Source organism: Desmodus rotundus, chromosome 3 (assembly GCF_022682495.2).
Source record: "Desmodus rotundus isolate HL8 chromosome 3, HLdesRot8A.1, whole genome shotgun sequence".
NCBI lineage: Eukaryota > Metazoa > Chordata > Mammalia > Chiroptera > Phyllostomidae > Desmodus > Desmodus rotundus.
Genome location: NC_071389.1, coordinates 52,731,052 through 52,753,069, shown reverse-complemented (window position 1 = coordinate 52,753,069; position 22,018 = coordinate 52,731,052). Strand labels below are relative to the sequence as shown.

General features: G+C 37.1%; 1 protein-coding gene across 2 annotated transcripts in view; it reads right to left on the bottom strand.

Annotated features, from left to right (window-relative positions):
* The window catches only part of TNNI3K (TNNI3 interacting kinase), a 266,119-nt gene that overhangs the window by 192,484 nt on the left and 51,617 nt on the right, over positions 1 to 22,018 (bottom strand). For both annotated transcript variants that reach the window (XM_045199469.2, XM_024565474.4), the window contains exons 6-7: positions 4,215 to 4,313; positions 408 to 546 (exon numbers count right to left, since the gene is read on the bottom strand). In XM_045199469.2, coding sequence (XP_045055404.1) covers positions 408 to 546; positions 4,215 to 4,313 — 238 coding nt within the window. The remainder of the gene's footprint in view (positions 1 to 407; positions 547 to 4,214; positions 4,314 to 22,018) is intronic.

Sequence of the window (22,018 nt, the reverse complement as noted above, 5' to 3'; positions counted from 1 at the left end):
TCCAGTTGAAATATCTTCAATCTCCCAGATAAAAATATTCTACAACTTGACCTGGGTGGTTTTTACATGGGCATACGCATAAGTAACTATTCACTTAATATTTACTTGAGATTTGAGAATTTTTCTGTATGTAAATTTCATGTCAATTAAAAAAATAGTGAATAACTACAAATAGGAATAATTTATCTAAGATAACCCCTTACTTTTTACTGCCATACCTAATATGTTAGGAATTGAAAGAAAATGTGTAAAGAAGAATTAACACATGGGTTTAATTAATATATTAAAAATTATAAATCACAGCTTGCAGATCAAATTAGTACATAAGTACAGAATTAATCATCTTCAAGAGTATTTTCTTGTAAATAAGAAAGGATAGTAAAGGTCTTCTAAATACAGAATCTTACCATCTGCTTTGCCGCCTTCTTCCATCAGGAGTTTTGCAATGTTAAAGAACCCTTTTGCAGATGCTAGGTGCAGGGGCCTATCTCCAACTTCACCACTTACATTTACATCAGCGCCAAATTTCAAAAGGAGGCGAGTTACCTGGAGGATCCATTAATTTGAAATTAGTATCAAAAGTCAAAACGTAATGCAACATTTTGAGCAATAGGGAAGAAGACATATTGTTAAGGCTTTCTCTTAAGTTATTTTTGCCTGAAAATAACTGAAAGTCCTAATTCAGCTGGCCTAAAAATAAAGAATTTATTATTATATCACCTAAGAAGTTTAAAACCATAGCAATTTCAAGGTTGGGTCTTCATTTACATAAATAATCCTCTCTAACATCACCCATTACTTACTGAAAATCTTTTCCAATGTCCCCTGTCTAGAGCCAACAGTGTTTACTTGATTCTTGATTTTCAAAGCACTACCATTCATGCCATTCATGGTCATCTTGCTAATGACCTTCTGGGTCATTTTCTGGATTTTTTTTGGAAAGGGGAGACAGCTGCATTAGCACTCAGCATCTTCCCCAGTGAGCTGAGATCATATCCCAAGGGACAGAGGGAGATAAAGGAGTAAACAACTTAAGAGTCGGTCAGGGGTCGTTTCAGATAATAGGGATTCCTTCAAATCATTTATATGTTCACTTAAAAACCTTCCAAATAATCTCTCTAAACCTGAAATTGCCTCCCCTGAGAATTTCAGAAGTCATTGCGGTGCTCCCAAGAGGTAAGTTAGGGCGCATCTGTGTCACTTAAATAACATGTATGGGAGAACCCCTCACTGGTCCTGACGACTGAGGTGTAAGCATAGAAGTGAATTCAAGCTCTAAAACTATTTTGATATCCTATGGGGCATGAAATAAATATGTGTTGGGTAGAAACTTCTCAGGAACATGGTACATATTTCATAGAAATTCTAGGCAAGACATTTAGCTGGGTGCGATGTGGGGAAACTTTCTATTGAGTGTAGTGGGTAAGCAACAAGGTTCTAAAATCAGACTTGCGTTTATTAGCTATGCCATCTTAAATAAATTACTTGATCTTTTGAAACTTCAGTTTCTTCATTGCTAAGATAGGAACAATAATAGTTCAACATCATAGAGTTGTGAGGATTAAAGGAGTTATTACATCTAAAGCACGTAGAAAAGTGCCTATTAATAAATGTTGGCAGAAGTGATAGCACCAGTATGAAATGTGTATTTTATCCCTTTGTTGGCTAGTGGTAGACCAATATTTAATTCAGGAGTAATAAGAGCAGTAGAAGTTTAGTCTCAAGAACCTTGCACTCCTAAGCACATATTTCCACTTAAACAGACTCCATATATTCTGATTATGTGACTTTATAATGGACAGATTTAAACTATCTTCAAAATCGATTGTCTATTAAGCAGTATTATTATATGCCTAGGAAATATTGCTCTTGGTGCAAAACATCTACTCTTCTACTTAAAAATAAGTAAATAAACAAATGGCAAGGAACATGGCACATCAGGCACATTTATATATTGAATGTACCATTCTCCCGTCAGCATTTTTTAGCAAATGACAATAGCATCCATAAATTACTTATGTGCTGCCTTTGCATACAAAAAGCGAGCCCCTTATCGTAAAAGGGCCATCCTCATTTTAGCATAATTTTATAAGACTGTGACTGTATATTCAGGGGAAGTAAACAAATTTAGCTCTCCACCAAACATGCATAGAAGCTCTTTATGTTTCTGCTGGGTGATGAGGTTAACATCCAAGGAGAATGACTCTACAGATAATATGCATGGTGTATATCCTGTCTGTGTGTGAAGTCAGAAAAGCAAGGAATTTTTCATCACCTGGGCTTTGGGCCCCTGTACCTGAGACAGCGTTTTTAGTGGCCAGCCCTGCAGTGCACTGCGGGCACTCTGAGCGGCACATCAATGAAATGAGCAATCTCCCCTAGCAATCGGTCACACTTCACAGGTCTGACAGTGTCCAAGCCTATGCCGGCTAAGAAAAGAAACAAAGGCGGCATGACTAGAACAGCACGGACACATAAGTAAGTTTGGTTTTCAACTTGGGATCCTCAGGCAGTACAATGGTACAAAGGTATCATCCTATTCCAGAATGGAGTAAGACCAGTGATCTACAGATATACAATAAGGAAGAGGGAACATAGGATGTCAATGGAATGCTTAGGGTTTGATTTTCCAATTACGTTTGTATTTCTATTTCATTTGATTCTATTTAGTTCCTTGTGGATAGCTAAAGGGCAGTGTTTGAAAGCAGTGTGTAAAAATTTTGTCTCTCATTATGAAGATCAATGAACTTTGGAGTTAGAGCACTTGTCCTTAAATTCTAGCTCGACCACTTGGCAAACTGCCTGTACTTCATGATTTGGTTCACTAATATAATAGGGATAAGAGGCTTTTTAGTACAAGAGTGGCATAGGCTTTGGGATCAGAGAAGCTTGAATACATATTCCAGACTTTCTATTATTAGCTGCATGACTCTGGCATGTTACCTGACCTGAGTGAGCTCCCTGTATAGCATTAATAAGAAGGGGCAAATGACAGCTAATTTTGGGGTTGTGGCAAAATTTTTAAAAATTCACATAAAGGTCTTAACTCAGTGAATGTCCTATAATTGAGCTAACTCACATCTGAAGTTCATAACGTTGTTGGGAAGGCCAAATGAAATTATTTATTAAATGAAGGTACATTCTAAACTTTAAAGCATTCTATATATATTACTTTATGACATAATATCAACTTTTATAAATATGTGCCTGTTGTATAATCATATATTAAAGCAAATTACATATTTAAAGCACATTTAGTGATCGTTCTGTAGTTGCTTTAGGTCATTGCACATATCTGTTTCCCATCACCGTGGTAGCAAACGACCACATGCTTATTGGATTAAAACAACACAGATTTATTCTCTTATAGCTCTAGAGGTCAGGAGTCTAAAATCAAGGGATTAGCAGGCTTTCATTTCCTTGCATCTTCAGCTTGTAAGGCTTCCTGGATTCCTCAGCTTGTGGCCCCTTCTTGCATTACTTCAACCTCTTGCTTCCATTGCCAGCTCTCCTACTAGTCTGATTTCCTGCTTCCTATTATAAGGACCCTTATGATTACATCCGGACCATACAGTTAATCCAGGATAACTTGAGACCCCGTCTCAAGGCCTTTATCTTGATTACATCTGCAAAGTCCATTTTCAGGTACATTCATGGGTCCTGGAAATTGGAACATTTTTTGGGAGACAGTTTTGAGCGTAACACATCCCATGACAATGGAGAAAAGGAAACCCAGTTTCTAAATAATACCTTTTTTCAGAGAACTGTTGGAAAGGACTTTGTGATTTGTTTTACTGTTACTGTCATTAGATCAACACAGTGACATTTATTAAGCTTTTACCAAACACTACTAGGTTGTCATAAGAGCAACTCTTTGAGGTTAGGTTCTGTTAATATTTTTCTCATTCTATAGATGAAGAGCACATGGCCATAAATTTTTCAAACTCAGGATGACTTATTTCTGTGGACACACATCTACCAGTGTGCTCACTGCCGCCCTTGTTTACTCAAATTATCAGTAAAAATGAATAACTCCACAATTGCAATGTTTCTATGGATCTCCAAACTCCTCGAGGGTGGAGCTGATAAAAATATGGCAAAAATAATGCAAAGGATATCTTAAATATCTTTTCTTTGAAGCTAGGACAGTTCAACCAAAGCCTGAGGCACCTAGGTGGTCCCCTAGCCTTTGGAAATACTACTGTCAGACTTACCTGTTCATGCCCATAGTACGCTGCAATGTGCAATGGGGTGAAAAAAACTGCATCTTGAACATTGACATTGGCTCCATGCTGCAGCAGCACGTCAGCAGCCTGGGAAAGAAAGAGAGCTCAGGAGCTTTATTTGAGCAATCGTCCTATGAATGTTCATTTTAAATAACCACACATAATTCTTCTCCAGGAATCATCATCTTGAAACATATTTGTTTTCTACCTCCCTTCTCCAAGCCCTCCAATGGCTTGTTTTTGCCTATAAAATAAAGACCAAACCCCGTATTCCTGGTCCTCTCGATGTGATGGTATCCTTTTAAATGTTATCTCCCATTACTCACTTTCATAAATCCAATTGAATGGCCAAACTGCATTTCATTTCCTGCTCCTGTGAGTCTCTGTTCACATTACATCCTCAGCCAGGAATTCTCTTTTGTCCAATATACAGGTGTTTAGACATTTAAACTCAATCTAAATGCCATCTCCTCTAAAACGTCTTTGATTTCCCCTCCTTCAATGTGAATTAACTTGTCTTCCTTCCTCGCAATTCTCACATAACTTTCTTTCATGCCATTTAGAAAATTTAAAGAGTTTATACACATGCCTTATCACTCCTAGTAAAGGGAAAGTGCTCTGAGGATAAAGTGTATATCAAATTCATCTTCATAATCCTACCCTAGCATGTAGCCATGCAAATATTAATCATTCAATAAGCATTTGTGGAAGGAAGGAAGGAAGGAAGAAAGAAAGGAAGGAAGGAAGGAAGGAAGGAAGGAAGGAAAAACACTACCAGGAGCTACTGGTCACCTGTCTTCTTAGAAAGCCATAGATTACCAATAAACCTGCTGATGCTTCAGGTTTCTCCTATTCCCAAAGATCCATCTCTAAATCTCTCTTCTATGGAAAAGTGATTAGAATACTTTTCTTAAGATATGTTCATTTTCATTGTGTATTTTCCTTATGCATTGTTTATCTTTTAGTTGGTCAAATAATATATATCTGAAAAATTTTCAAAAGTCTATTAGACTGAGGAGACAAATCAGGAAGATGGGGTGTAAGAGCTTAAATGACTTGTGCTCTAGCACCTCTTCTGTTCCTACGAATAAATTGCCTCCTATGTCATTTCCACGACTGTTTGAATCACAGCCCCTCAGAACCAGAAAGGGACCATGGACATCGCCTATCAAACCCCTATGTTTGTAAGAGGAAGAAATTAAGAATAAGAGGAATTAGTAGAAAATTTCTCAAAGTCATGCAGCAAGTCACTATCAAGAAGGAAGTGAATCTTCAGTCCCTTGAAGAAGTGACTAAAATCTTCAAGCGACTAAAGCTTTGTTTCTGGGTGTTCCATAGTTGTAAGGAGCTCATTCATCAATCATGCATTTATTCGTGCATTAAATACTATTTATTGAGCGTATATTAGCTAAAACTGTTATATTACATGATTATCTTCATAGATTATTCAATCCCTGGGATGGTATTAGAACTGATTATAATTGTCCAAAAGAATACTTGTTGGAATATCTAAAATTATTTTCAGTGTCATGAAAATAAAACTTAAAAAATAAAATACAATAATAAAATAAAAACACCAAAATTGGTGAATTTTCATAGCCATTTTAATATTGAAGATGGATGAAAATAGGCAACATTTTTGGCATATTATGATTTATCATTTTATGAAAGGTAAAAATGCAACTGAAATGCAAAAAAAAGATTTGTGCACTGTATGGAGAAGGTTCTGGGACTGACTGAATGTGTCAAAAGTGGTTTGCAGGGAGAACCAAGATGGCGGCGTAGGTAGACACACTGCGCCTCCTCGCACAACCAGAACCGACAGAGAATCAAACAGCAAGGGGGACCAACACCAAGGAAACAGAAAATAATCATTCATCCAGACTGGTAGGAGGGGCGGAGACGACACTGGGGTGGAGAGGACTCGCGTGGCTGTGGCGGGACTGAGACTGGCGGAGTGTGGGACAAATGGCGCAGGCAGTCCGAGCACTAGCAGACCCTGCGGTCCCACATTTGCACAGATAAACCCAGAGGGCCGGACTCAGAGTGGCGGAGAGTGGGGCAGGCAGAGTGGCGGATAGCACATTGCGGCACCACATTCGCCCACAGATAAACCGGAGAACCGCGGGGAGCGAAGCAGACCGCTGCGCAACCCAGGGCTCCAGCTCGGGGAAATAAAGCCTCAAACCTCTGATTGAAAGCGCCCCTGGGGGTTGGGGTGGCAGGAGAGACTCCCAGCCTCACAGGAGAGGTTGTTGGAGAGACCCACAGGGGCCTAGAGTGTGCACAGGCCCACTTACTCGGGAACCAGCACCAGAGGGGCCCAGTTTGATTGTGGGTAGCGGAGTGAAAGACTGAAATCCAGAGGAGAGTGAAGCGGGCGCCATTGCTCCCTCTCGGCCCCGCCCCCACGTACAGCATCACTGCGCAGCGACCAGCATTACCCAGCCCCGGTGAACACCTAAGGCTCCTCCCCTTAAAGTAACAGACGCGCCAAGATAAACAAAAAAAATGGCCCAAATGACAGAACACTTCAAAGCTCCAGAAAAAATACAACTAAGCGACGAAGAGATAGCCAACCTATCGGATGCACAGTTCAAAGCACTGGTTATCAATATGCTCACAGACTTGGTTGAATCTATTCGAAAAACAGATGAAAAAATGAAGCCTATGCTAAGAGAAACAAAGGAAAATGTTCAGGGAACCAATAGTGATGAGAAGGAAACTGGGACTCAAATCAATGGTATGGACCAGAAGGAAGAAACAAACATTCAACCAGAAAAGAATGAAGAAACAAGAACTTGGAAAAATGAGGAGAGGCTTAGGAACCTCCAGGACACCTTGAAACGTTCCAACATCCGAATTATAGGGGTGCCAGAAGGAGAAGAGGAAGAACAAAAAATTGAAAACTTATTTGAACAAATAATGGAGAACTTCCCCGATCTGGCAAAGGAAATAGACTTCCGGGAAGTCCAGGAAGCTCAGAGAGTCCCAAAGAAGCTGGACCCAAGGAGGAACACAACAAGACACATCATAATTACATTACCCAAGATTAAACGCAAGGACCTACGTCCAAGATTACTGTATCCAGCAAAGCTATCATTTAGAATGGAAGGGAGGATAAAGTGCTTCTCAGATAAGGTCAAGTTGAAGAGGCTCATCATCACCAAGCCCTTATTATATGAAATGTTAAAGGGAGTTACCTAAGAAAAAGATCAAAAATAGGAACAGTAAAAATGACAGCAAACTCACAGTTATTAACGACCACACATAAAACAAAAACGAGAGCAAACTAGGCAAACAACTAGAACATGAGGGTTGTCAATAAGGGAGTGGGAGGGGGAGAGGGGGGTAAAGGTACAGAGAATAAGTAGCATAGATGATAGGTGGAAAATAGACAGGGGGAGGGTAAAAATAGTGTAGGAAATGTAGAAGCCAAAGAACTTATAAGTATGACCCATGGACATGAACTATGGGGGGGGAATGTGGGAGGGAGGGGGGTGGGCAGGATGGAGTGGAGTGGGGGGGGGAAATGGGACAACTGTAATAGCATAATCAATAAATATATTTAAAAAAAAAAAAGTGGTTTGCAAAGTTTTGTGCTGGAGATTTCTTGCTGGATGATGCCCCACAGTTGGGTAGACCAGCTGAAGTTGATAGGGATCAAATTGAGACATTGACTGAGAACAATCAACATTATACCACGTGGGAGATAGCTGACATACTCAAAATATCCAAATCAGTAAGGTTATTGGTGAAAATGGAAAATGTGTCTTTTGTTTTATGGAAAACACCATACAGACTTTTTGGCCAACCCAATAATAAAAAAATTAAGACCACAATTAACATTTACTGAGGGCTTATTATGTATCAGGTCCGGAACTAAGTGCATAATTAGTAACTGGAGTGTCCTCTAACTGTTCTACCCCCAAACACAGCGAGACAGGTGCTGCTGTCTCATTTTAAAGATGAAGAAACTGAGTCTTGTGAGGGTTAGGTAACTTACGAGGTCAGATAGCCAGTAAGGGCCGGAACTGTAATTCAAATCTAGGTCTGTGTGACTTCAAAGTTTCTTTTCATCAAGTCCCTCTTGTGACCTTGATCTCATTAACACTAACCTTTAAGCAGATGAACTAATTGACTCAATCTCAGCTAAGAGGAAGCTTTCTATCAGTTAGAAGCGCCATAGATTCAACTTGAAAATGAATGCCAGAGCCATTTATTTCAAGCGCTTGTATCTTAGACTTCACATGTCTGGGAGTTCAATCTTAGAAACCTTTAAAAAAAGGTCACTAACGATCAAGGTAAATGAAGCTTTTTACAATTTCTCTTATTTTAAATATAGCATAAAATAGACGGCATGAATTTTTATTGTAAAAGGGATTGTCAAATGTTAACATACAGAGCCAATTTCTTAGGAATGGTTCCAGAACTTTCATTCTAAGAGATAACAGCCCTTAGGCGTCAATAAATAGTCCAGAGCAATTTTTTTCCTCCTAAGTTTGCACTTATCCAGTCATTCAGAAGTTCAATTTTTGGCTGAATGTTCATTAATGGTGAAGTATTGGCTTTCTGAGTAACTGTCAAAATGTAAGCTTTAATGAAATCATACAGTCATTATTGAACTGTGGGCTTTATTTAGTTTGTTTTAAAATTCAAGGGAATATTTATTTAGCGAATCACTTTAGAATTATGTGAATAATTTCACATGTTATTTATAAGAATAGAATGCATTTATTGATTTTTATGGCTTTTGGAGTCATTATGGAGAGAGCATCTCCCAATGATCTTATGGGAATATGATTGATATATTGTGGTGTACAAACATGCCAGTCATACAGCTAAGACAAATGTATACGTATTAACATTTAGGTCAGAAAGTTTATATGTCAAATAATTTCACTCACGCTTTTCCTACTCTAGAACCTGAAAAGACTGGTAAGTAAACCCCACAGTCTTGCTACTGTTGGAAGCCCCATGAAGTCATAGACTGAATCTATTTTATTCACCATTATGCTAAGTGTATGGTAGGCACCCAAATAATAATTAAACTAGGCAGTATGTCTAGTAAAAAATAGTGAAATGTATATCTACTATTAGTCATGAGGAATTTAATTATTATCAGTTAGGAACTAATTATATAGTAGAAATTTTAAATAACACAATTCAATAAACATTTATTGATCATTATTTTCAAATTAACCTTTGGCAAACACCAAGTGTCAGGAACTGTGATTGGAATTTTACAAAATTTTCTCAATAAGATTTTGTAGGACATAAAATTTCTGTTGCCTTAAAAATATTTAAGAAAATACATAGTTTTGATTTTTGTTCCTCAAAACAACAAGAAAATTACTACCAAAGTTGTAAACTAGAAACAATTCTTATCACAGAAAGGCTATCTTAATAATACTTAAACTCTGTAAGGAAATGAATTGTATAATAGTTAGATTTATATATAGCAGTATTATTATTAACACAGTAAGAACCACAGTTCCAATATAGGTTAGTAAAATTGGTACCATTTACTGTTGGAAAGATAAGCACCATAAAGTTCTTCCCATTAAGTGGTTGTTTTAAGAGCACAGACAATGGATTAGAGGTCTTTATTCTGATAGTATGGCAATTACTATATAAATTACCCTTGACAGATGTTTTTATTTACTAGTTGACTCAACAAAACATCCAAGGGAAGTCCCTTCAATTTCCAGGTTGCAATTTAAACACTTACTGACATTTTGCTCTTTCTTCCTAAAAAAAACCTCTGTCTTTCTCTGCCTGCCACATAACCAGTCTCAAGGCCAAGCTGAGTTCAGTGTTCTCCATGAGAACCTTCTGCAAATACTTTACCCTATTGATAATTTTGTTCTCTGAATGCTTATACTACTTATCCTTACAAGTTAATCTTTCCATTAATTATTACTGTGGGTAAATCACTACTATATAAAATTTAAAATTATGTTTTTTCTTTTTTTCTTGTATTTCTTTCTTTAAATTAATTTTATCGTTTATGCTATCACAGTTATCCAAATTTTTTCCCCTTTGACCCCTCCACCCAGCTCCCCTGCCACTCCCTCAGGCATTCCCCACACTGTTGTCCATCCATCATGTATATTTGTTCTTTGACTACTCTATTCCCTATGCGGTACTTTACATTGCCATGGCTATTCTGTAACTACCAATTTGTACTTCTTAATCCCTTCACCTTTTCCACCCATTCCCTGACCCCTGCCCATTTGGCAACCATCAAAATGTTCTTTGTATCTATGATTCTGTTTCTATTCTGCTTGTTCATTTATTTTGTTTTTAGATTTAATTGTTGATAGATATGTGTTTATTGCCATTTTATTGTTCATATTTTTGATCTTCCTCTTCTTCTTAAAGAAGACTGTAACATTTCATATAATACTGGTTTGGTGGTGATGAACTCTTTTAGCTTTTTCTTGTCTGGGAAGCTCTTTGTTCTTCAATTGTAAATGGTAGCTTTGCTGGGTAAATTCATTGGTTGTAGGTCCTTGCTTTTCATCACATTGAATATTTCTTGTCGTTCCTTCTAGTCTACAAAGCTTCTTTTAAGAAATCAGCTGAGAGTATTATAGGAACTCCCTTGTAGGTAACAGATTCCTTTTCTATTTCTGCTTTTATAATTCTTTGTGTTCAACCTTGAACATTTTAATGATGATGGGTCTTGGTATGGGTCTCTTAGTGTTAATCTTGTTTGGGACTCTCTGTGCTTCCTGGACTTGTATGTGTATTTCCTTCACTAAGTTAGGGAAGTTTTCTGTCATTATTTTTTCAAATAGGTTATCAATTTCTTGTTCTTTTTCTTCTCCATCTGGTTCCCCCATTAGGCGAATGTTGGCGTACTTGAAGTTGTCCCAGAGGCTCCTTACACTACCCTCATTTTTTTGTTCTTCTTGCTGTTCTGACTTGTGTTTTTCTTCTTTATATTCCAAATCACTGATTTGGTTCTTGGCTTCATCCACTCTCCTGTTGATTCCCTGTAAATTGTTCGTTATTTCAATTAGTATATCCTTGTTTTTGACTGGATCTTTTTTTATGTTGTTGAGGTCCTCATTAAGTTCATTGAGCATGCTTATAACCAGTGTTTTAAACTCTTCATCTAGTAGATTGCTTGTTTCCATTTTGTTAGTTCTTTTCTGTTCTTTTATTTGGGCTATGTTTCTTTATCTCCTCATTTTGTCAGTCTCCATGTGTTTGTCTCTATGTATCAGGTAGAGCTGTTATGTCTCCCAGGTTTGGTAGAGTGGCCTAATGTAGCAGGTGTCCTATAGATTCTAGTGGCACAGTCTCCCCTATTACCCAATCTGGGTACTCAATGTGTGCCCAACATGTGGGCTGTTTACACACTTCTGTTGTAGTTCAGCCTTGATTGCAGGTCCAAGGTCAGCCACCCTCTGTGTTCTCCATGGTCACATAGCATAAGCTACAAAGTGATCTGCACACGAATACTTCTTTTTCTGTTATGGGAGGTGCCCAGGTGAGGCCAAGCTGTGAAACAAGGCCAGCTGCTGCTACTGCCAGGCCTAGGGCAATTTAGCAAGAGGGATAGAGCTTGCTGAAACTGGAAGCTGCTTATTTGACAGAATTTAGGAAAATCTGAACCATGGGCTAAGACATGGCATTTGTAAGGAAAAGCTACTAGAAACAGCTTGGGTGGGCCTTAAAGTTGGGTAGGGCCAGGAAATCACGAGGGTGGGGCAAACAGTGATAGGTTGATGAAGTATCAGATATGGCATATGCATGCCAGTTCTGAGGCTCTGTTGAGGGAGATCTCAGAAAAGGAACGATGACCTCTGCCAGCACTTCTGTATGGAAGAAAGCTGCCCCCTCCAGCTCTCACCCTCATGCCAGACAATTCAGTTTCTCCCCATATGACTCTGATGCCTTTCAGTTGGCTGCCCTTGCACCCGAGTTCAGATGGAGCGAGTGCAGATAAGTCTGTGCATGGGTCCTTTAAGAGGAACTGCCTGGGATTCAAACAGTTTCTGTCTTCCACAGCCTCAATCTCCACTGGTTTATATAGCCAGAATTTATGACGTCTTCTCTTCTGGGTACTGGAACCTTAGGCTGGGGGACCTGATGTGGGCCTGGGACCCCTCACTCCTGATTTTTATCTGCCACACGTTCTGTATCTCTGCCCCTCCTACCAGTCTCATTGTGGATTCTTCTATAATTCTGTAGTTGTAGGACTTCCATTCAGCTCAATTTCTGACAGTTCTGACTGATGGTTGTTCTATAGTTTAGTTGTAATTTTGATGTGGTTGATGTGGAGGTGAGCTGTGTTTACCTACGCCACCATCTTGACTGGAGGTCTCTCCTCTAAACTATATTTTTCCTGTTCTACAGTTGTTTCAATGAAAAATAAGAAGATTTGACTCCAGGTAAAAGATTTTTAATGTGAGGCACTGGAATTTAAACTTTGTAAGTGAAATAGTCAGAAGTTATCATTGAAAATTTTAGGGAGTCTAAAATTAATGCCTGTAACAGCAACGATCATCATCGTTCTTTTTTGCTGATTTCCCCCACTGCAGTTTGACTTTAGCTTGTTAGGCTTGGTCCCATTTATCTGCCACTCTACACTTCATCTTATGAAAGTCACTGTAAGTGATGAAGAAGAAAAAAGTGACCATATCAAGAGAAACTAAATGTCCCATGGAAGAAAAAGTAGAATAAATTCTCAAAGGAATAAAATTGCAATCAATCTTAGTTAAAATTGCTGTCTCTCCTGAACTTTACCATTTTTTAATCCTCACTTGAGGATATGTTTATTGCTTTTCAAGAGAGAGAAAGGGAGAGAGAAAAAGAGAGAGAGACAGAAACATTGATGTGAGAAAGAAACATCAACTAGTCGCTTCCTAAACACACCCTGACCAGGGATTGAATGAACAACTTAGGCATGTACCCTGACTGGGAAATGAACCTGCAACATTTTTGCATAATGGATGATGTTCCAATCAGCTGAGCCACCCAGCCAGAACACTATTTTCTTTTAACAGTAGTCTACACTTTCTGTCCCTTTTCCTCATTATCTATTCACTCTTAGCTCACCATGATCTGGCTTCTGACTTCACCACTTCAAGGAAATATCTCTGAAAAATGACATCAAAAGCTTCCTAACTGCCCATACTAATGACATTTTTAGTCTTTTCCTTACTTAAATGTTTCTTTCCCTGGCCAGTGTGACTCAGTTGGTTAGAGCATCATTCTATAAACTGAAAGGTCTTGGGTTTGATTTCCATTCAGGGCACACACCCAGGTTGTAGATTCCATCCCAAGTTGGGGGCACATCTGAGAAGTCAGCCAACCAGTGTTTCTCTGTTTCTTTCTCTCTCTCTTCCACTATCAATGAAAAAAATGTCCTTGGGGAAGAACAATAAAATATTTCTCTAGCATCTGTTACTATTTGTTTGCTCCCTAATATACTGTTTTTTCTTAGATTGATTGACATCATGTTATTTGAGTTTGCTTCCTACCTCTCCATCAACTTATTATTACTCTCTATAGGGGTGCTGCTTTCTAAGTTCATCTCTTAAGTGTTTAAGTGTTGCTTTTTCCATACTTACAACTGTGTTTCCTTTTGATCTCTTTTGTCTGTTTTAATTCACTCCTATTTAAGTTACTGCATGAAAAGCATTTAGCACAGGGCTTGGTACATAATAGTAAGCATTCAAAAAGTGGTAACTCTAAGATTTCTTGTTCTATATATTCTTTGGTTAAGTCCAACTATAACTATTACTACTACTGCTTTTCTATAGTATGCATACACACATATGCCTCTCCAGTTTTTCCCTGATTTTCTCCAACACAGGGCCTATCTTCTTTGGCAACTGATAGTCCTCTCATGTATTTCCATTCCATTTCCCAACCACTCCTACCCTAGGTTGATACAGTTCCCAGAATTGATTTCCTCTTTATTACTTGCCCTTTGATTCTTATAAATGTGAACAAGATATTAGAAGGTAAAAGGAACAAATATTTATTGAATGTGTGCTATGAGAATATCTATATGAACTAAAATAGTACAACAATTTCATTTAATGCTCACAACCATCTTTTGGAATTGTTATTGATAGCCCCATTTTGAAAATATGAACAATAAAGTTCCAAATTATTCAGCTTGTAAGGAAAAATGCTGAAGTTTATTCTCAGGTCTATGGAAGTCCAAAGAACCATACTATTCCATACTATTTTTCTTCTTGTGTTGTTACTTGAAGCCAACTAGCAATTCCTTGTCTTATCATCTCAGACAGTCCTGTAGAGGATATAGCTCTTGGTTGATATTACTTTTCAAGGATTTTCAATTCCCATTGGCCATTCAATGTGTTCTTATCTGACACCATAAGCTGTTTTGATTGGGACCAATCCCTCAATCAAGATGTGAAAATTCTTCTCAATTTTTCAAACAACTATCAAAACCTGTGCCAATTAAAGATACCAATAATTGCTTATCCATTTGTATTGAAGGCTTATATTACTTAGAAAGCATTTCAGATGGTAGTACTTTTTAGATTTAATAAGTACTTCTCTTGACTTTGTGCTCTGTTTTCTGTAGAATTTTCTATTTTAAAATACATATACTCACTTATCGATACCCATTACAAATGTTAGGTGAGAACTGTCTGTCATGTAGTTACAGAGTTTTTCACTTACAATATTGGCTGAATATTTTTGTAATGACTTTTTAAAAAACCTGACATTGCTCTAATTAAATATTTGAGTACAAAAACCTATTGGAAAATAGTTTCTTCAGGCTGTCACAGAAATGAGGTTCTCTTATGTGATCTCTATCTTATTATCTCAGGTTAAAATTAAATTTGGTTTGAAAATTACTCAGAAAATGATTCCACAAGATATTATCAAATAAATTAAAGGGAAGCTCCATATTCTACAGTTGTAAAAATAAAACTTAAACATATATTAACTTATACACATATAATACAAGAATTTCATCAATTCAATAAATTTATCACTTCTCAGGAAATGATGAGAACATAAGTGGAAATCAATGGATGAAGAACAGTGATGAGAAGCAGTGAGGTCAGGGCTGGAGATACATGTGGCGTCATTCTATGGAAGTAATAATTGAAGACAGGAGATAGAACAACTGCCATACTGTAAGAGGAGATATTTGTGGGATATTTTTGGCTAAAAAGTGGGAAGTAAAGGAGCCAGCAAAGGAAAGAGAAGAGTCATCTAAGAAGAAAAGTAAGAACAAGAAATGTTTGTTAAGGAAGCCCACAGAAGACGTATTTTTAAGAGAAGAGATGTAAAATTTTCTGAGCCTTCCAGCTAATCATCACCTTGCTGTGCTCTTTTCATGTATATATATATATATAATTGTTTATAGCATTTCCTTATATGTGAGGGTCTTATTTTTTAATCCCTGGCTGAGAAAACAGGCTTTCAATGTTCCCCATGTTACGAAAACATCATGTTCTAGGTATTTCAAAAGCCACATTTTTTTCCTTGTGAGATTTATTTATTCAGTTTGCCAAAGACCCAACATTTTTTCACTATATTGTAACTGTAGAGATTTGAAAATTAGGGTACAAATTAGACTTCCTCTCACTGATGTTCCTCCCCATACTGCATGCTCCCTGGATATCATAATCAAGGAACAGAACAGATACTATCCGGCAACCAGCTTTCTCATGACCTTTGTTCTCCAACTCCAGTTACCTCTTAACTACTTCCATTGTCTCAAAAGAAGTACTTGTTTTCAAGTATTTTGAAAATTAGTGCTTTGCTTCCACTTGAAAAATCAACTGCTAAATTATACCTTGAAGGTGAGTCAGAGTCAACTTACAGAATGTAAGGAGAAGCTCATACAGATTGTGTCTCTTAGACAAGGCTAAGTAATAAGAATCCTCCTAAAAATTATGTCAATGATCAATGAATTTCTAGTAGCTGCTATTTAAAAACAAAAGAGACATCAACAGATAAGCCTCAGGCTCAAGGGTTAGTCCTGTTCCAAGAGCATGTGTGCAATATATAAGGATCCCTTTTTTGAGCTTCCTCATTAATTAAGCCAATTAACTCACCTCAATGTTTGATGAACTGCAAAATACTATCTTAATTTATATTCAAACAGCAGATATGGGTAATCAATTGTATCCTCTAGGCTCTTTATTTAACAATATAATTGAAAACATTGGTCTGCCAGAACTTAGAATAAGTGACACAATGACATTGGTAAATCCACAGTTATGAAAATGTGTTAACCGATTAGGAAACTACTCACTGGCAGGCACAGAAATCAATCACAGATACCTTTCTTTCTAGAGAAGGAGTTTATTAAAATAAAGAACACAGTCATCTAGTCAGCAATCTATTATCAGGACAGAAAACAGTAGGCATAATGGTGGCCCACTAGTCCTGTTAAACACAGATACACACAGAGTGGCTAAACACAGAGGCCTGCAATAAAATTACAAGAAGCATAGCATCTATTCTGCCCAAGTAATTTTGGCCTCAGAAAAAGTAAAGAGCCAAGAAACCACTGTGCATGGGACTCAAGCCCAGACTTCAAAATCCAATCACAGGACTAGCAAATGGCATAATCTGGATACAAAAAAACCTGGCAGGCAGATTCCAGATCCTCCATGTCTAATCACTATGCTCTACTAGACTATTATAGCCCCAAACCATTTCTTTAAGATTCCAGTTTTTCAAACATTTCATGTAGGTTTTATTCCAACTCTGTTTGAATGCACTCGGTGGGTTCTTCCCCTTTTGCTCCTTCAGATGACTGCAACCCCACTCCACATCTTGCAAGAGATGCCAGGGTATCCCGCAAAGGATACCTGAGATTTCTGACTTACAGATACTATAAGAACATAAGTGTTTGTTGTTTTAAGCCACAGGGTTTTGGGGTAATACTTTATGCAGCAATAGTTAGCTAATACACTATTGTACCTCTTAATTCATTAGTAAAAACATCCACGTGAGAACTGACTTCTACATTAAAAGAGTTAACCACTTCCCACTTGTGAATATTAACACAAGAGCACATCAACAAATATTCTAGGTATTCTAAGCACCGTGTTAGGTCTAGGTGTTAAAAGCATTAATTGCTCAAAAGCAATGAACAAATAAATGGAAGAAACAAAACAAAATAACTGAGATATAGGGAAAATATGGATTTAATGGAGATAATGTATAAGCCAACAGAATATAGGAGGTATGAGTTATACATTCTGTTTGAGGAAGATACAGAAAACTACAGAGGGGAATGAGCCTGGGATCTGAAGTAGGCAGAAAGGAAAGATCAATCATTTCTCTCATCCCTCAAACATATTTGACCATTCTTGCATAATACCTAGCACAGAACACATGCTTACCAAATTCTACCACTTTTTAAAAGCTGGTTCAAAGTTTACTTGCCTCATGAAATCTTTTTAAACCTCTAGGATCATTGAACTAATTATCAAGATAAGTGATTCAATATCCTGATAACTTTAGAGTCACAATGACACTTGCAAAAAGAATTGTTTGCTCTGGATGGTGTGGCTCAGTGGATTGAGTGCCTGTCTGCAAACTAAAAGGTCGCCAGCTGAATTCCCAGTCAAGGCAAATGCCTGGGTGTCGGGCCAGGTCCCCAGTAGGGGGTGTGCGAGAGGCAGCCAATGGATGTATCTCTCATACGTTGACCTTTCTCTCCCTTTCTTTCTCCCTCCTTTCCTTTCTCTCTAAAAATAAATAAATAAAATCTAAAAAAATAAAAGAATTTCCTACAGATACCCTCCCTAGAATTACTGAATCAAATCACTAGATACTACAAATATATATATTAAAAAAGCTCCTTAGAGGCTTCCTCTAAGACCCAATATGGAGTAACAGGGATAAATCTGGAGAAACGAAGGTGGCTAGAATGGGTAAGACAGAGTACCAGAGACAAGAGAGCTAAGCAAAGAGAGAACCACAAAGATCTGCAGAGGGCTGCCCTAGACTTGCAGGGGTGTCCATCCTGCGGTCTGCAGCGCAACACAAAATTGTAAATTTACTTAAAACGCTTTCAGATTATTTTGTGATTACATGTCACAATGTATTTAATGTGTGGCCCAAGGCAACTCTTCTTCTACTGTGGCTGAGACACCAAAAGGTTGGACACCTAAAGGTGAGCCTATATTTTGTGTGTTTGAGGAAATATGCAATCACTGAAAACTGGAAACAACTCAAAAGTCCAACAGGTGGATAAACACTGTAGAACATTTTAATAATGGAATACTATTCACTGATTAGACATCTTATTTGATAACTTATCATGGAACTAACATTTTAAATTTTCACATTTATTGATATGCAAACCCAATACCTCCCATTCTATACCTACATACACATATGGTTTTCTTCCATTGCTCCCTATCACAATGAACTGGAAACCCTTTATCTAGTTGCTGACACCAGAAAAACTGTGGTTTTTGTTGACATCATCTTCTTCTATGTCACCCTTATAGGTAATTAATCACCAAATTAGTTTGATTTTACCCTCTAAATATCTTTCAGGTCTGGTCTTATCTCTCCATGTTTACTAATACTACTCACACCCAGGCGAGCATTACAGATTATTGTCTCCTAATACACATCCCTACATAAACTCTTCTAATTCAGTTTATTTTTGCAGCCAGAGTTGCTTTTTCAGAGTGGAAATCTGATCACATTACCACTTTTTAGTGGCTTCTCATTGCTCTTATTAGAGAGAGAGAATTCCTTCACTCAGTTTTTAATCCAATCTAGGGAAATTTGGAGACCAAAAGGCCAGCAAGCATAAATCAAAACTTCCTTGAGGAATCGGGACTATGATGTCATCCTACAAATAAGTCCATTGATCACCTGCTTTTAAACTGTCTTCTCCAGGCTCCTCTCCTACCACATCCCCTGGCTCTCTCTGCTCCAGCCGTGACTCTCTTTTAGTCTTCTCACCATATTTCCTACATTCAGACGGCTTTTACATGTATTATTTCCTCTTCCTGGAAAGCTCTCTCTGTGTCTCAACTTCTCTTCTCTTTAGTGGAGATAATAATTTTACCTACTTTGCAGGGTTGTTTTAAGGATTACGAGTTAATATATGTAAAAGACAGTATATAACACTAAATGTAATTCTTACTAATACCATTGCTACTATCATTATTTCTTCTTCTCCTTAGCTGATTAAATATCTACTTAGGTCCTTGAATTGTAAGTCAAATCATCACTTTCTCAGAGATTCTCTCCCAACATTCATGAATATGGACAGATGTACTTATTCAATAAATATTAATAGAGTGTCTACTGCATGCCGGCAGGCTCTGTGCTAGGAAGCAAGGATAAGAGAGAAAACAGCAACAACAAAGTCTATGTCTTTATTGAGCTTATAATTTAGCACAGGAGGTAGACAGTAAAGCAAAGTAAATAAGTGATAGACTGTTATATAGTGATCAGTACTAGAAAAATATAAAGGGAGGAAGAGATTAGAGAGTTCCAGAGATTTGATGTTTTAATTTAAGTAAGATGATCAGGAAAGACCTTATTGAGAAAATTACCTTTGAATCAAGACCTTAAGAAGTAAGGAACTAAAAATTCAGTTACTAAGAAAGAAGAGTTTATATAGAAGAACAGTACAAAGGCCCTGAGGCAGGAGGGTGCCTGGTATATTTGGGGAACTTACAGTTAAGGAGTGAATAAGAAAACAGTGAGAATTACAGTTAGAGAGGAAATGAGTACTGTTTCCCTCTGAATGATAAGGGAAGCCTTTGGAGCAGAGACAGGACATGATCTGATACACATTTTAAAAGGCTCACCCAGGTTGCCTTGGGGGAAAGGGCAGAAGAAGGGAGACCGAATTACCCTCTTTTAGACACAGCATGATGTTGATCTGCATGGCTCTTATCATGGCAGCAATTCTAGGTTTGTTTGTGTGATTATTTGATTGCTTATCTTTTCCACCAGATGGTAAGTTTCATGAGGCTAGGAACTGTATGCAGTATTACTCACCATTAAACTAACAATGTCAAACATAGACGTTGGAACCCATTAGTTCCTCATTTGTAGAATATTGGATGAAGAAAATAACGTATATTGTTATATTTCTATTTTTGATAACAGATTGCAATCTCCAAATGAGATTTGAAGCTCTATATTTCCTTTAAGTTCTACCACTGCTAGCCTATGTTCTTTTGTATATATGCTCAACAAATATTTACTAACAATTTGCTTTTCCCTGGTCACTGTTTACACCTTCTACACTCTAAATTTCCCTGATGAAAAATATGTGTTAAAACAAAAGAAAACCACTAGAAAGTCAAGATAAGCTTTAAAAGGGAACGTGACCTCTTAAGGTTTACATGTTGCCAGAAACTATGGAACACACAAGGGAGATGGTTTTTCCTTATCTTCTGGGAAATAAGACTGGATAATAGAAGCTTATTTATAATCATAGCTGTAAAATTGCCTCTAGGAAAGCAGTAATGGGGCGAGCAATCTTATTTTCTTTTGGATCTAATTTAAAAAAAAAACAAAACTAAAACTGAATCATATTTGTCAAAAATACACAGAGCACCACAGTTACAGTATCTGCCAAACCAAGTCTCAGTCCAGTTTACTAACATCGTGATATAGAAATGAAGGCATTAATTGGTTGACTTAAATAGGCAGCAATAATATACAATAAACATTTACTTATATTATATTAAAATATTTTTAAAATGTTAAAAAAATAAAAATATATGTTTTTAAACACTAGATTTAGGACAATATTTAATTAAACTATACCAGTAATGGAGTGTTCAATGTCTCTGGTTACTTTTTCTTCCCTAAACACATCTTTATTTGTAAAATTGCTGGTATGAGCCCTCTTTCAACACATTCCCATTACGAAATCAAAACAAAACCTAATTTATTTCCATGCACAATTTGTATGCAAATCATTTGTATGGAGCATATGCAGCATTAATATTGCAGAGAGGTTTCAATGAATTGTGCTACCTGTCCAGAAGTCTCTTTTAATATTTTTGTGTTTTGGACAAATTAGTAGAGGTTTAGGAAACAGCATCTTCTGACTCTTTCATGATTGAACAAGTAATGAGGCAGAGACCTAAAACACAATTTCAAATTGATTTCCTTTCCTTTGACCTATTTCTCAATTATAAGCTATGAATGACCCAAATAATTTTTCTAAGATCTAGCTAAATATAACATACAGCTTAATGGTCTGTGAAGTATTATTATTATTATTTAACTAAAAATATTCTTCCCCCAGTTCTAATCAAATTAAAGAGAACAGAGAAAAATTATTTTTCTTTTTTTATTTTTCTTTATTTATTTTTAACATATTTTATTGATTATGCTATTACAGTTGTCCCATTTCCTTCCTTTATTCCCCTCTGGCCTGCACACCCCCTCCCACCTAAATTCTCCCCCCTTAGTTCATGTCCATGGATCATATGTGTAAGTTCTTGGGCTTCTACATTTCCTGTACTATCTTAACCTCCCCCTGTCTATTTTCTACCTACCATTTATACTTCTTATTCCCTGTACATTTCCCCCTTTCTCCCCCTCCCACAGAGAAAATTATATATATAATTTTCCACTCTCAGTCTTTCACTTAATTTTGATTTTAATCAAAAGAATATTTCCAACAATATTTAAGAATTCGTATGAGAAATAGAGTCAACATCACACTGTGCAACTTATATATTCACAATGTATTCCATATTTAGAATAGCTCCATGCTTGTTTTAATGCTCTACTGTTAATGTCTTGAAATTATCCTTAATTTTTCTAAGCAAGGG